The following is a 16,139-nucleotide window of genomic DNA, read 5'->3' on the forward strand; positions in this document are numbered from 1 at the left end:
CTACTACTACTCAAAAGGAGGTTGTAGCCAGATTCTCACAGGCAACAAGTGACAGGACAAGAAGAAACGGCCTCAAGTTGCACCAGGGGAAGTTTAGGTTGAATATTAGAGTAAATTTCTTCCCTGAAAGTGTTGTCCAGCCCTGGCACAGGCTGCCCAGGGCAGTGGTGGAGTCCCCATCCCTGGAGGGACTTAACAGATGTGTAGATGTAGCACATGGGGACATCCTGGTCTAGGGCGATGGCCACTCAGTGTGTCCACTTCCAGCACCCTCAGCACCAACCACCATGGCTTTGGTACTTCCAGGCTCCTCTTCCTGGGATTTTGTTTTGTTCAACAGAAAAAAATAGTTGATTTCCCGCTCACTTCTGGGATATGGATCCAGCAGAGTCCCAAATCCCAGAAGTCTGCAGGGAAAGGGATGCTCCCCAAGTCCCATCAGTGTGCTAGAGCACAGGATGGGTCCAAGGCAGTGACCTAGGCAGAATGGGTGCTCAGAGCCTGGTGAAAGATGTTGAGGTACTCCTGGGTGCAGTGCCATGAGGAGCAGAGAGAAGTGCCCTCAAGGTTCACTCTTGCTGCCTGTACCCAGACCTTGCCTGTACCTGTCCTGCCCAGGGGCCAAGTGTGCTCAGACCCTCCACTCAGGACAAACTCAGTGCTAGGGTTCTATATTGGAAAGAATAGCTTTATGCTAGAGAAAATAGCTTTATACTGGAGAGAATGGCTTTGTACTGATTCAGTGGCTTTATACTGGGGAGAATGGCATCCCTATTCATGGCAGGAGGGTTGGAAATAAGTGGTCTTTATGGTCCCTTTGGACACAAACCTGTCAGCAATTTTGTGATTGTATGAATGTTTTTATAGTGGGGAAAATGACTTCAGACTTCTCCCCAGTTTTATACTGGGGAGAGTGGCTTCATGCAGGGGCTGTATTGTGTAGGTGGGGATTTGTATCTTCTCCGAGATAACAAGTTATAGCTAGGACAAGAGGAAATGGCCTCAAGTTGTGCCAGGGGAGTTTTACGTTGGATATGGGGAAAATTCCTTCCCTTGAAGGGCTGTCCAGCCCTGGCACAGGCTGCCCAAAGCAGTGGTGGAGTCCCCATACCTGAAAGGGACGGCCATGTAGTTGTGGCACTTGGGGACGTGGGTTAGTGGTGGCCCTGGCCATGCTGGGGGAATGGTTGGACTCAGTGGTCCAGAGGACTCAGAGGACTTTTCATACCTAAAATGTTCTGTGATTCTGTCCTTGTTGAATGGCTTTATAGTGGGAGAATGGCTTTCCCTGACTTTGGTGACTGAAGCAGTGCAGTCTTCTGTGCCAGAGACTTGTGCAAGCACTCAGTTTCCACCTCCACCATATTGTACCTTTGGACACCAAAGAAGGAAGATAGGAGACATTGAACATTTTGGCATCTTGTCTTTCCATAACACAGGTCACCACAGGCCGCTGCTGCTGCCCAGCTCATTTGCAGGCAGGACCTCTGGAGTGACATCAGACAGGGACTGTGTCATGCCAGTTCTCTGTCCCCGCAGCACTGCTGGGAACAGCTCAGCACCCAAACACTCAGTTTGAGGTTGCCTGTGGGTATGCCCAGGAGCAGGAGGTTCCACACCATCTGGCTGGGCTGTGAAACAAGGTCCTCAAGAGTCCTTTCCTTGTCCCAGTACTCAGGGCTTTCTCAAGCTGTGATCTGTCCACTCTTCAGAGCAGTGTCATTCTCTGGTTGTCTGTATGAGGCTCCAATGCCACTGTGTGCCCTGTCCTGTCTGTTAGCAGTGTGAACCTTGTCTGGCTGCAGCAGGCTCAGATCTGCCAGTCTTCTGCCCTGACAGGATGGAGTGACAAGAGCAGGGTCTTGGGGCTGCCGAGGACACAGGGAGCATCACTGGGATGTTTCTCCAGGTTCTGTCTGTGCCCTTTGGCATTCTCCTTTTCCCCCTGCCATCTCTCCCTCCTCCTGCCATCCCCATCCCTATCCTGACAGCAGTGGAGGACCTAAGTACCAGTATCCGCTGCGTCGCCAGCTCTATTGACAGTTATCCAGAATCTGAAGGAATTCAAGACAAATTGTTAAGAGGATGGAGTTAATAAAATTTGAAAAATTGAGGCCTGTCACTCCACTAAACTTTTTTCGATCCCACTGACAGAAACATATTTCCCCAATGAGTGACCTTCTGCAGCTGCTGCAGCGCCACAATGCAGGGCGGGTGCAGGGAGAGAACCCCCACGCTATTTATCAAATATTATCAGCCGGGGCCTTCTAATATGAGCATGGAGGGTGGGAGGAGGCCACGGGCTCATACAGCCTGAGGTGCTGCCCAGGTGTCCATCTCCAGCTACAGACAGCGAGTGGGAGGTGACAAATTGCCTTCTATTAAGTTGTGGAAGGTTGACGTCCCCTTGGATACTGCTGCAGCCTGTGGCACAGGGTGGGAGAGGGCAGGAGAGGAGGTGGGGATGTGGAATGGGGTCAGCCAGGGCACCGACAGACCAGTGGCTACTTTTACCTTCTATTAGCAAGCCAAGTGATACTGTTATTTATGGCAGCATAATTTTTTATTGCTGCCGGTACTCGAGGTTGGAATCGACCAGTTATAGGAGTTGGGTTCTATCAATTATTGCAGCAATTAGTCAAGTCGTCAAAGCCATTAACAGGGGGATTAGGCCAATATTGGAGAGCCATTCTTGATAGATCCAGGGCAAAGCCAAACAAACCCTCCATCAGAAATGAAAGCACGCCTAGCCTCGAGTATGTCATCATTTGGAGAAGTCAGGAACATGCCCCCACTGGTCACTGACAGACCCAGGTGGGTTTTGGCAGAGGGGGGGGATCATGGGAGCACTGTCTCTTTAATGTATATGGAGGAGCCAGCCCCAGCAGTGTGTAATCTCACCTGTCTTGATCGTGGTCTTTATTTGTGAAGACAAGACTTGCCATAGAAATTAGTCCATGTCAAATGTTTATGGAGCACATTTTTCATTCTGTAAGCAAATATAGTTCCTTGATGCCAGTGCCTAGGAATGGCTAATCTCTGCGGCTCCGCTCCCACAGACTCCCCTTGCTTCATTCATCTGTTCTGATTGCTGCTTGCCCTTACTGAGCACTCCTGGTGCTTTACGCTGTCTCATGGCACAGAAGCAGCTTGGTCTGCCTCTGCCAAGGTACTTGTCTCACTCCCATGTTTCCAGCAGGGTCACAGAATGATTCAGGCTGGAAGGGACACCAGTGGAGTCATCTGGACCGACTCCCCTGCTCAGGCAGGAGCACATTGCACAGAATTGCAGTGGAAGGATTGGAATAGAAGATATACCTGCTGAGCACAGTTATGGAGGTCTTCCTCCACCAGATTGCTTTTCAAGGCTTGATAACTAGTGGGAGGGTCAGTTTCAGCACCAGTTTGGGGAGTTTGGGACCAATTTGAAAGTTCATTCTCATAAACTCTAGCAGTTAGGAGCTGCTGTGGGGTCATGGAGTGCACCAGTGTTAGTGACAAGTCTCTGCCTTAGAGACAGCTGCTGAGATACTGAGAGATGAATCCCGAGACCTTGTTTGCCCCTCTGGCTATTGCCATTACCCCTGTCTCCTGATATCACTGAGTTTCCCTCCGTATACTTCCCATCACTGCAACTGGACCAGTTTGACGTGGAATTCTCTTCTGTAATCCAGTGTATCTAGGAGGGAGAGCTCTCTCCATGTGTGTGTTTCTGTGGGGTGCCCATCCAACTCAGTCTAGCTCAGTCTTTGGTATTTGTTGATTTTGGGTTTTTTTTAATTAAACTGAAAGGAAGGGTGTGATTTTCCCCAGAACTGCTCCAAGGGCTCAGTGGAGCAGCTGGTCCACAGGTCACAGCCAGCTCCAGCTTCAGCTCCATCTTCAGCTCCAGCTGGCACAGGCAGCATATCCAATTGAAGCTGTAATGGTTCCACTTGGCTCCCACAGGACTGAGAGTGGGACTTTTGTGAGACTGTATTTCCTTCTGGTGACCATGTGCTCTCATCCCTGCACAGCAGCTCTTCACTGACAAGCCAGCTGTTAGCAGTGACAGTCCCTTTTCTTCCTCCCTGGAGATCCATGCTTGTAATCACTGCTTGTACATTCTCTCTTTCTGATCCAGACACCCTCCAGAGCAAAAGTTAGGAGGGGCCATAGAGAGGATGCGCTTCCTGCTCCTTCTTCCCCAAGACTGCACTCTGAGCACCTGATCTTACTCATTTCTTGTGCTGTCAGGTGCCAACCCCCTGCAGAAGAATGAAATGGGACACACACCCCTGGATTACGCCCGTGAAGGGGAGGTCATGAACCTTCTGAGAGCATCAGAGGCAAAGGTGAGCGTGAGATTCTGGCCAGTTTGGGTTTCCTTTCCCACTACAAGAACGACTTTAAAGATGTCATGTGGATGTGGCACGTGAGGACATGGGTTACTGGTGGCCTTGGCAGTGCTGGGACTCGATGATCTGAAAGCTCTTTTCCAACCCAAATCATTCTATGATTATATGTTTTTAGGGTGCAAGTGATGGAAGGCCACCTTAGCACCCCTACAGCTCCATCCTTTTCCAAAAGAAGTGTGTAAAAATTAAGAATGTGATGCATAAGGAAAAACATCCTCTTCTGTAGTTTTTTAACTGTGGCTGTGCCCACCTCTTCCAAGTTACCATTTCTCACTCAGGAGTGACCTGCCCAGGATCAGTAATGCTGCTCTGTAACCCCTGGATGCAGTAAAATCCAGAGCCTGTTTTTACTGTATTTTCTGAAACTATCTGTCAAACAAGCAGGGCTGAGAATCCAGAGTCCAGCTATGGCCTGGGATCCAGGTGTTCGTGTGCACCAATCTAAGGTAGAAGACACCCATTTCCGTGGTGGGATCTCATCCCTTCAGCCTCCATGTCTCATTTGCTTTAAAGAAGGAAAGGAAACACATTTGCCATCATGGTTCCAATAAAAATGCCAGGAATCAGTACATTTGTGGAGCAGTGGGCTACTAGACAATGAGGGGTCTTCAGCTAGATCTCAGGGATTTAAAATTCCTGGGCAGAGGCCTTGTTCAGCAAATTATCAATGGATAGGAGAGGCCATCACAGCAGTGGCAAGTGATGCCTCATCCCTGGAAGTGTTCAAGGCCAGATTGGATGGGGTTTGGAGCAACCTGGTCTAGAGGAAGGTGTCTCTGACCATGGGAGGGGTTGGAACTGAGTGAGTTTAAGGATCACTTCCAACCCAAACCCTTCTGTGGTGCCTTGTGAGCATCATCTCTCCAAGCAGCACGGATCAGCTAGGGCAGGGGTCTCCCAGACAAGGGGCATTCCCTTGTCACCAGACCACAAGAGCAGGAGCTGAGCCACAAGGGGACCAGGTTTGTTCCTGGCTGCAAAGTTCCTCTGACATTGTGTACCTCAGTGTTTGTTCTATGGGTTTGGCATTTAAACTTGCATGCTATAAACCTGAGGCTAACAACTTACCACAAGTGGAGGATGAAGGTAATTAAAACTGTGTCAATTACTGCACTGAGGAGGTATTTCCATGAAATAAACCTGCCAGGTGTCAACTGCTGCACTGTCTGTGCTCTCCTCTTAAAGTCAGCGCTCAGGCAGGAGTTCAAAACCACATTCCCCAGTGCTAAATAAACCTCTGTCCTTAGTAGAGACAGAGTGATCTTTCCTCTGGGACTCTCCATACTCCTTCCTGGCAAAGGAAGTGCTGCCATGGCTGTCCTCTGTGGTCCTGATGGCTGCTTTTGTAGCCAGTGTGTGGTCACTTTGGCAGCTCTGAGAGCAGGTTTTCATAAAATCATGAAGGAAGGAACCTTAAAGCTCATCTCATTCCGCTCCACTGCCATGGGTAGGGATACCTTCACTAGACTTGGTTGCTCCAAGCCCCATCCAACCTGGCCTTGAACACTCCCAGGCATGGAACAGCCACAGCTTCTATAGGCAACCTGTGTCAGGGCCTCATCGCCCTCATAGGGAAGAATTTCTTCCCAATATCCCATCTAATCCTGCCCTCTGTCTTCCAGGGGGAAGCCATTCCCCCTTGTCCTATCCCTCCACACCCTTATTCAGTCACTCTCCAACTCTCTTGGGGCCCTTTAGGCCCTGGCAGGGGCTCTAAAGTCTCCCTGGAGCCTGCCCTTCTCTGTGTATACATTCCTAGCTCTCAGCCTGTCTCCAGAGCAGAGGCGATCCAGTCCTTGGAGTACCTCCATGTTCATCAGCTTCATTATCCATTATCCCTCCCAAGCATGGTTGCATTTATGAGAAAACACTCCAAGGGAAGAGGTTCATGAGCACAGCACCAGCAGAACCAAACCTTAGCATAAAACTGGCAAAGAGTGACAGTGTCTTTCACCTTATAGGAAAAAGAATTTGAAATACTAAAGGAAAACAGGATATAAACTGATCAGCCCAGACGATGTCAGGGACATGTGCTAAGCTCATGTGATAGCTTTGTGGAGGTCTAGAGAGGGGTTTTTCCATAGGAAGGGCCAAACAAATCCTGAGGTAATTCTTGTGGGTTTAAAGAAAGGTTAAAATGAACTTTCACTGCTTCAAACTCCACATGGAAGGTTGTGGCCAGATTAACCAACAGCCAGCTTTCAAATAACCAAAAGAGACCTTTTTCTCATGAAATGTGCTTAAATCAGCAACCTTAGGATGCTCAGGAAGGAAAAAGAAGAATGTCAGTCACAGCTGGAGGCTTGTTTTCTTGGAAAGGCCTATCAAAGGGGATGGCTGGGATTAAGTGGACGCCAGCTTCTGGTCAGGAGGTCTCACACTGCTGCTTTCAGAAGGGAAAATGCAACTGTATGCTCTTCCTAGCTGAAATATTCCTTAAAAATCCTTCATCAGACACTGATGAAGACAGGGGAGGTCACCAGATGGGTCTGATAGGGTGCAAAGAGGAGCTGAATGGCAAAGCCAGACTTGCAAGAGCCAAGCTCAGTCCAGGCACTGCTATCCCTCCAGGAACAGAGGAAAGATACCAGTTTCAAATGCTTTCCCTCCCTTTCAGTCATAGATACAGAAGTGCTTATTTTAATTTCTTCAGAGTGTTTAACACTGGGAACCAACTCAAGAGTCCTCAACACCAGGCAAGTGTGGTCTAAGCTCAGGAAAAGCACACACAGAGTTCTGGTTTGGTTTTTTTAAAAAGAATAAAGGAAATCAAAATAAATTAAAAAAACATATGAAAACTCCTTGTTATTCTGTCACAAGGATATGTAAATAAAATCTATGGGATATGTCCATCCCGTAATAGTTCTGCCTATTCATTCTCTAGCAGTGATTAAAATGAGCAATAAATTCTCAAAGACTCTCAGTGGAATGTGGCTGCTGGGGAGGATGAAACCCCGAGAGCACCAGTTTCCCCCCAGCTGAATATTCATCACAGGCTGGCTTGGCAGTCTGCTGGTTTATATACAAGTACAATCATCTTCCTCAGGAACAGCTCCAGAGATATATTTCCTTTCTGTCCTTCAACTATTACTTAAGCATAAAAACCAAGGCAAGTTTCAAACTGTTCAGGGCAGGTTTCCTTATTGGTGCTGGGCTCAAGAGAGCATTTACCCAGCAGATAATTCTACCCCTCCTGCTCTTAAAGAGTTCAGTTATTTTATTCTCCACTTTTCTTCCTTAAAACAACATGTGCTGGCAGTCCAGAAGCCCCCTGTGTCCTGGGCTGATCCCACAGCATGGGTAGCAGGTGAGGTGGGGATTTTGCCCGTCTGCTCCACTCAGGTGAGACCCCACCTGCAGAGCTGCTTCCAGCCTTGGGACTCCCAACATCAGAAGGACGTGGAGCTGCTGGAGCAAATCCAGAGGAGGCCACGGAGATGTTCTGAGAGCTGGAGCCTCTCTGCTCTGGAGACAGATTGGGAGAACTGGGGATGTTCAGCCTGGAGAAGAGAAGGTTCCAGGGAGACCTTAGAGCCCCTGGCAGTGTCTAAAGAGGCTGCAAGAGAACTGTAGAGGGACTTTGGACAGGGACCTGGGGGGACAGTACAAGGGGGAGTGGTTTCACACTGCCAGAGGGCAGGGTTAGATGGGATATTGGGAAGAAATTCTTCCCTGTGAGAGTGGTGAGGCTCTTGACACAGATTGTGTCAAGAGAGCAGAGAAGCAGGGCTGCCCCAAGCCTGGAAGTGTTCAAGGCCAGGTTGGATGGGGCTTGGAGCAACCAGGTCTAGTGGAAGGTGTCCCTACCAGTGGCAAAGTGGTTGGAATGGGATGGTCTATAAGGTTTCTTAAGATCGCCCTTCTGTGACTCCATGGCTGCCATGCCCATCCCAGTGACAGGCAGACAGCTGTTATCACCTGCCAAAGCACAGACCGAGTCTTCTCTTTTTAATAGTTAAGATTTCTGATGCTTTTGGCCTTGCATCAGGAGAACTTCTTAACCCAGTTGAGTGCAGAAGTCTGGTTGCCTCCAACATAAGAGCAGAGCAGTGCTCCCTGCATGGCTCTCCAAGCAGGTAGCACCACTGTGCTCCACTTAAGTGCTGATCCTGAGCCAGGCTGGGGTCATCAGGACAAGGGAATACCAGCTGCCAGAGGGTGAGGACACGATCCCCACCAACACCATTGCACACCACAAAGTGGGAAGGTGGGAACAGCTGGATGTGTATGGAGAGGGGAGCAGACGAGAGAGGAGTGGAAGTTTGTGTCTTATGTAAAGTCCAGGATTAGTTGGGCTTTTTCTTGGAGGTTCTGTCACCAATGGATCTAAAATACGTTTTTCTTGGTGGGTTTTCTTGTCCCAGTGTCCCCTGTACAGTGTAAGGCAGATGCTCAGGATGCTCCAGGCCAGCTGCATGACCCAGCCAGGAGCTGTGTTAGCTCTTCTGGCCCACTGAGTAGCTGGCCTGAGTGCAGGGCTCTCCAGAACAGATCCTGAGCAGAATATGGTACTTGTGCACAGGACTTGTACTGTGTCAATTTTCCAAGGACGGAGGGAGAGGACATTACATAGGATGGGTATCCCTTCCTTCTCTTCCTGCACATCTTACCCACTCTCCATAAACCCATGGGAATTGTTGGGTGTCCTGACATCACTGATCACATGCCTGCGTCTTCCAAAAGGCCAGAGAGGAGGGAGAGAGAAAAGATTTGTCAGGATCCTGCAGACACAGACGTATGGTGAGGTCGTACCTAGTGCCGGGGGGATCAGCACAGGCAGGATGTCTGTCCCAGAGCTGCTCCACTGGGATTTGCAGGGAAGTTATTGCTCTGTGTGAGGATCAGGGCTCATGGCATCTCTGTTACACGTGAGACTGATAGCACTGGCCAAAATTGGATTGTTCACTATTTATTATTTTTTAACTTCTGTCAGAATCACTGCTAGCCCAGGAGATGTCAGCAGCCTGGCTGGGGGTTATCCACTCCGGCTCCAGCAGCTGGATCCTGCTGCAGCTTTGGCACCTGCCTTCTGGCTTTGGTGGAGGGTGTTTCCCCTTAGTGAGGTGGGTTCAATGACAGGGACTGTTCTGTGGGTGCAGTTACTCACTTGGCAGACCCCATGGAATCTTTTTGTTCTGTCTTCATCTGAGTCTGGCTTTGGGGGATGAATCTTCCCAAGGCAGTGGTCTCAGCTGGGCATGTCTGAGCTCGGCTTGTAGCAGGAAGAGTGCTCAGCACCCTTTCTAAAGATCTTAGAATCACAGGGTTTGGGTTGGAAGGGACTTTACAGCTCACCTAATTTCACCCCCCTGCCGTGGGGAGGGACACCTTCCACTAGACCAAGTTGATCCAAGCCCGATCCAACTTTGCCTTGGACACTGCCTGGTATGAGGCGGCCACAGCTGCTCTGGGCAATCTGTGCCAGGGCCTTACCACTTTCACAGGGAAGAATTTCTTCCCAATATCCCTTCTAACCCTCAATGGGAAGCCATTCCCCCTTGTCCTGTCACTCCATGCCCTTGTCCAAAGTCCCTCTCCAGCTCTCTTAGATGTAAGGCACAGTGATACTCTGCCATCCCTGCAGGATCTGGTTGGAGTCTTTGAACAGGAAATGGTTGGAGGGTAGGAAGAAAAATCTAGGTAGAACAGTCATGACTTTATTTCCTAAAATAAACAGCACCTAATGGTTAAGAGCTGATGAGCAGTGCCACTGTTCCCTCTGTCACCAGTACAGAGGTAGCACAGGGTCTGGTTTCCCGTCAGCAGAGCAGGATCCCCATTCCCACTCACCCCAGCTTCCATCCATTACAGATTCAGCAATTTCCTCTTGCTAGGGCTGGAGCATCCAGACCAAACTGCATCTGCCCTGGGAATGCTCTGGCTCCATGTCAGAGGGATGCCCATACAGGGCTCTGACATCTGTGTAGTGACCCAATGCTCTGTCGAGTCTCTGATCCCCATGTTTTCTTCCCTCCACAGTTCCAGGAGGAGCAACGCAGGAGGGAGGTGGAGGAACGGCGGAGATTCCCACTGGAACAGCGGCTAAAGGAGCACATCATTGGTCAGGAGAATGCCATAGCCACAGTGGGGGCAGGTAGGACCCTTCACATGCTGCCGACTCTGCCCTCCACACCTGCTCCACAGGGGAGACAAGCTGTTGCCTCAAGCCTTGATCTGAGGCTGCCTCAGGGCAGCCTTGCAAGGTTGCTGGGGAATTCACAGTGGATGCCCCATCCATGGAAGTGTTTAAAGCCAGGTTGGATGGGACTTGGAGCAATGTGGTCTAGTGGAAGGTGTCCGTGCCCATGGCAAAGGGTTGGAATGAGATGAGCTCCCAACACAAACCATTCTCTTCTATGTAATCAAGGCTCTGGCAATCTGGGCTGGGTTTGATTTGCCGTTCCAAAGCCTCTGTATCCTGTCAGTAATTCCTGACCCATCCATGCATCCCAGTTAATGCCTGAAAATGGGACAGCAAAATAAGAGCTGTTGAGGCCGGGGCAGAATCACAAGGAGCGTGCTGTCAGAAGCACAAACCCTTTGCCTTTAGTTAACAAAGAGCAGCCCAGTGTGGGCTGGGAGCTGAGAAGGAGCCGGGAAAGAGCTGGGAAGGAGTCTACACTCCTGCAAAAACAACAGCCACCCTGTGTGTTCAGAGAACGGCTGTGCCTGGGGGCAGCAGCCCGGCTAATTGGGGAGCTGTGATTAATGGGCAGTGCCTGTTCCTGACACAGGTGGCGTTTCTGCGCATTAACGTCCTTGCCTTTATGGAGGTTTTTCTTATTGAATTATAGGGAATGTGCTTGATACCCCTACAGCCTCAGGATATTGGACCAAAAGGTAGTGGGAGACTCTCTGTCCCCTCCTCCCCCCCCTTCCCTTCTGTCCAGTTTTTTTCATTTTCTTTTCTTTTTGTTTTCTGTCCAGAAGGATGAATTTTAAGACAGGACTTTCTCTCTCAAGCACTTCCTCTCTATCTTTGCTATTTATTTTGTGCCCAGCTGGTTTTCCTGCTGCTTTGTGGACCCTGCATCCCTCCACTCTGCTCTCACCACTGCCATTTGGTGGTGAGCAGACCTGCCACACACCACATCTTCAAATCCACCAAGCCTGCCTGATATGTTTAATTTATAACTGGTGCCTTAATTGAATAATTGGATTTAATCCGTCACTCGGTGCATGATCCAAACAGTCTCCAGAGGGGCTTAGCCAGAATACAAAGGGAACGTGTGATCTGGGGTTAGAAGCACAAGGTCTGGAGTGATGGGGATAGAATGGAGTCACAGAATTATGGAATAATTTAGAAAAACCCTCTAAGATCACCAAGTCCAGCTGTTATCCCAGCAACCCCCTGCAAGGGGATACACCAGGAATGTTGGTGGAGAGCTCACTGCAGCCACAGCCTCAACAGCATGGCATCACTGCTAGAGGGAAAATCCTTCCCCATTGCCTCCATAGGATATATCCAAGCCCTGAGGCACTCTTTTCTGATATGTGGAGCAGGACAGGACTGGGAGAAGGTGGATGATGGTTAACTGATGGTAACTGGGCATCTCCCAGTGTACAAGGTTTCTACTGGTGCCTGACTGGTTGATGGTGGGAGGCAGCTTGGCCACCCCCCTCGATCGGTGTAGATGTTCAGTTCATCTTAACAAAATCCCCATTAAATATTCCATCTCCTGACATCAGAAACAGGCAGGTCATTGCTGCCATCTCAGGAACTGCTGGGATTCTCTAACTGGTACATACAAATGAGCAGCTAAAAGGCTTAGGGTTGTGTTTCCAGGCACTTCCATAAATGGTTGAGCTCTGGATCTGATTAGGGCTGCTTTGCCTTTTCACTGGAAGACGAGGAGGCGGAAGGGATCAGCAACATCTCCTCTCTGAGGTTATAAGCTACAGGAGACATTTTTCCCAAATATATATATATATGTGTAATTTTTTTTGGTCTAATATCCTAAATATTATGCCAGGTAAAGAATATCTTTTTTATATGGATATACCATGTTTGCTGGTCAGTACTCACTTAGAAGTAGGATGGTTCAAACCTACCACTTCCCCTTTTCAGGGGGAATAAATCTTGAGGGTTGACGCACTCTCTTCCAGCTCTTCCTGAAGTTGAATAAGGAGCGAGGAAGGAAAAGTTTATTTTTCAGAGATTTTGAAGAAAGGGTAGTTCAGAAAAATCTATGTTTTAGTGATAAAATCCCCAATTTTAGCAGCTATGATACTGAAAATCAGTCAGTGTTTCAAAACTGCAGGGAAATGGATGAGCAGGACTATCATCCTGCTCTGGTCTAAAGGAAACTGAGGTTATTTTGGACAATATAGGATCCTTTATGAGGGCTGTTTTCCGATGTGTGCTGCTGCCTGCAGGTCAGGTGAAACTTTGCAAGGACACAGCTTTGATCTAGTTTGGGGTTCCATAAGCGTGAGCCACCAGCAGCAGGGCTGGAAGAGGGCTTCTTTGGGAATGCTGCAGACCCTGGAGCATCAGTGCAGTACCTGGATAGAAGCAGTGATCCCAGGACAGGTTTGGCCCCAGAGCCTTCGCCCTGCGGTACCCCAAACCCGGACGGGCTGAGGAGCCCCACAGAATGAATTGATTTGATAAATGGACATTTATTACACTCACAAATTGGCTGAAACCAATTTCAGTCACATCAAGTGCTGATAACTGCTGGGGTATTGATTTGTGTAAAGTAATACAGTGAATTTATCAGTTCAATAGCGGGCTGAAGGGCCTCTTGGAGACACAGGGCTGCAGTCACACTGTTACAGATGGACGAAATAAAGCGAGAGCACGGCAGCAATGCCAGGAACAGCTCCGCAGAAGAAGGCCCCAGCGTCATCATCATCAGGCTCTTGTTTTGGACATTGGGGCTGAATGTCATAATGAGATTTCAGCACAGCAGTGTGACCTCCCTCCTGGTATATATTTATTTATTTATTTATTTATGCCAGGAGGAAGGAAGGGGGCAGCTTTCCCAGAGGCAGAGCATGGATTTCATGCTTGGGTGACAATGAAGAGCGGTCAGCGTGGCCAGCAGCTGCTTTGGCAGTGCAGACTCCAAGGAGAAGAGTGCTTCTGTGGCTTTCCTAGCTGAGATTTTCATCCTTGGAACTGGCACTGATGTTCTGCCTTGGCCCAAGATGGGGCTTCTGTTCCTACTGCTGAAGCTGAACACTGCACTGGACAGCCTGAGAGAGCCTCCTCCAGCCCCAGTGGTAGAACCTAGGGAGTGGTGTCCCTTCCCTAGGGATATCCAGATTTTTAAAGTTTTTCCAAACTTCAAGAGTGCTGTGTGCTGGAATAGCTCATCGTTTTCAGGCTGCCTGTAGAAAAGCATTTACACTTCATCACTCTGTTGATCTGATTAATCTGCTGGCTAGTGACCATGGAACAGTTTGACTTAGACAAGACCTTAAAGCCTGTCTCATTCCAACCCCCTGACGTGGACAGGGACACCTTCCACTAGACCAGGTCGCTCTAAGCCCAGTTCTAGCCTGGCCGTCCAGGCACAACTTTTCCTGGCAACCTGTGCCAGTGCCTCACTAGCCTCATAGGAAAGAATTTCTTCCTAAATATGATGCTCAGCATCTTCTGACAGAGATCACGTGCTGAATCCAAGCTCTGACTTTATGGTAGTTTTTTAAGGGATGCTTTATATCCCTGGAGTTGCTTTGAGTATTCATCCATAAACTCTGGCATCCTGCTGCAGAGGGGAGGGGAGGAAGGCAGCACTTAACCCCACTGGCTTTGGACCCTGAACATGCTTGACCCTGTGAGTGGTCACTCCATGCCCCAAAGCAGAAGTTTATTACTTTTATTACCATTATTATCTTAGCTGAGATAGCTGCAGGAATTATTGGCGGTTGTGTTACTCCCCATCAGTTTTTATGAAATTTCCCACCCCAGGTGTTTGACCTCTCGTTCATTGCTGTAAAGGGTTGAGAAGGAACATGTACAGCACTGGGAAGGGCACACAGAGGGATGCAGCACAGACCCTTCCCTGCATCTCCCTGTCAGGTGGCTGTTTCCAGGGATGACATGGCCAGGGAGCAGCTGAAGGACGGGATGGGATTCCCACCAGTCTTTGCCCATGATTTTGAACAGAACCAGATTGCTGGCTGGGGCCAAGCTGGTCTGCCGTGCTGATATGCCCAGGCAGGGTGAGATGGAGCCAGGCACCAGCCAGTGCTGCATCTGGCCTTGTGCCCAAGCTAATTAAACCTTGGCAAGAGTCAGGACTCATCAACATGGCCAGGGGGACAGGTAGTGTATCTGCCTGTGCCCAGGCATGGAATGGCAAGTCCATGAGGCACTGGGGTTCAGCTCCCACTAAATGCACGATCCCAGCACTCAGTCCCATTTCTGAAGGAGTTGGAACTGTGGTCTTTAAGGTCCCTTCCAACCCACACCCTTCTACAGTTACATGATTCTACATGCCTTGGATTTAAGGTTAAATTGGGGATTTTTTGATGTTTGGACAGCGATGCAAACCTTCATCTTCATCCTGAGCTCCCGCTGCCTTTTGGGAAGCCCTTCTGACTTTCCCTGCAGACTTTACAGGGATTAGGAATTCAGTCCCACTCTCTTCCTAAGTGGCTGCAGTGGTTAATCACCTTCGTTATTAAAACTGTTCTGCTTTATTTGTAGTTTGATCCTCTTGCTCCAGCCCCTGGAGCACCTTAATTTTCTCTGTAGCTGAGCAAGTTCAGTGCCTTCTTGGGGAGATGCTTAATGACTGTGGTCAGGTCACTCCTCACACCCCTCATCATTAACCTCAGCTCATTGATTTGTTCTTGTAGTGAGGCTTTGCTCTTGTTTTTATAATCCTCATTGGATCTGCTGGCTCCCCTGCTACCTGGGTCTCCTGGAATACAAGCATGGACTCTGAGGAGCTAGGTTTCATGCAGGTCTTGCAGCTCCAAATTCCCATGAGACCCCTCCATGCATCTATAAACTCCAGCTGCTGGGATATCTGACTTGAGCTCCTGCTGTTTAACATCTTCCCGGTGTGTCCCTGCTGGCACAGGCAGCATTTCCATGTCAGGCTGTAGGCTGTGACATTCCATTTCTTATTATTTGCAAAATGGAAATATTGTTTAAATATTTTTATATGTAAATCTATTTTGTGCAAAATGGCACTATTTATTTCGCATGTCAGTTTGTTCTCCCGTGCAGGAAGAACTCATGGCATGCCATGCCTAGGATACCTTTTTTTAGGTGCCTTCTATTTACCACATCCCATCAAGAAAAGGGTTTTATGGACTGACTTTGAGATTGAATTTAAGAATTCTGCAGTTTTAAAAGCCACTCTTGTGCTCTTCTGCCAGCTCAGGGAAGAAAACAAACCCACAGCTCCCCACAGAGCCATCCAGTGTCTCATTCAAGGGAGACACAGGACTGAGGCACAAGGACAGAGGCTGAGGCCCAGGAGAGTGGCCAGAAGAAGATGAGGGAGCTGTGTTTAGAGGGTGACAGTCACAAAGAGAAGTGGGTTTATTCTTTCTTGGCTTTTTCCTGTTTTTGCTGTGGACACCACTGAAAGGCAGCAGAGGCCGAGCTTTGCCATGCCTGTGTGCAGCAGCATTCCAAGAGCTTTAAGCCACCACTCTCCCAGTGTTTTCCTTCTGCTCATCCCGCCTCCAGTGCTGCTGTTTTCCCCTACTACTTTCAAACTCCTTGTCAGTTACAATTCTTGGGCATCTTGCCATTTTCATGCCCTGCTTCCTCCT

General features: G+C 49.0%; 1 protein-coding gene across 1 annotated transcript in view; it reads left to right on the forward strand.

Annotated features, from left to right (window-relative positions):
• Positions 1–16,139, forward strand: part of CLPB (ClpB homolog, mitochondrial AAA ATPase chaperonin) — a 73,541-nt gene that overhangs the window by 40,947 nt on the left and 16,455 nt on the right. The window contains exons 6-7 of the mRNA XM_005429718.3: positions 4,237–4,334; positions 10,377–10,491. Of these exons, the coding sequence (XP_005429775.1) occupies positions 4,237–4,334; positions 10,377–10,491 (213 nt within the window). The remainder of the gene's footprint in view (positions 1–4,236; positions 4,335–10,376; positions 10,492–16,139) is intronic.

This window comes from Geospiza fortis, unplaced genomic scaffold, assembly GCF_000277835.1.
Source record: "Geospiza fortis unplaced genomic scaffold, GeoFor_1.0 scaffold283, whole genome shotgun sequence".
NCBI classification, from domain to species: Eukaryota; Metazoa; Chordata; class Aves; order Passeriformes; family Thraupidae; genus Geospiza; species Geospiza fortis.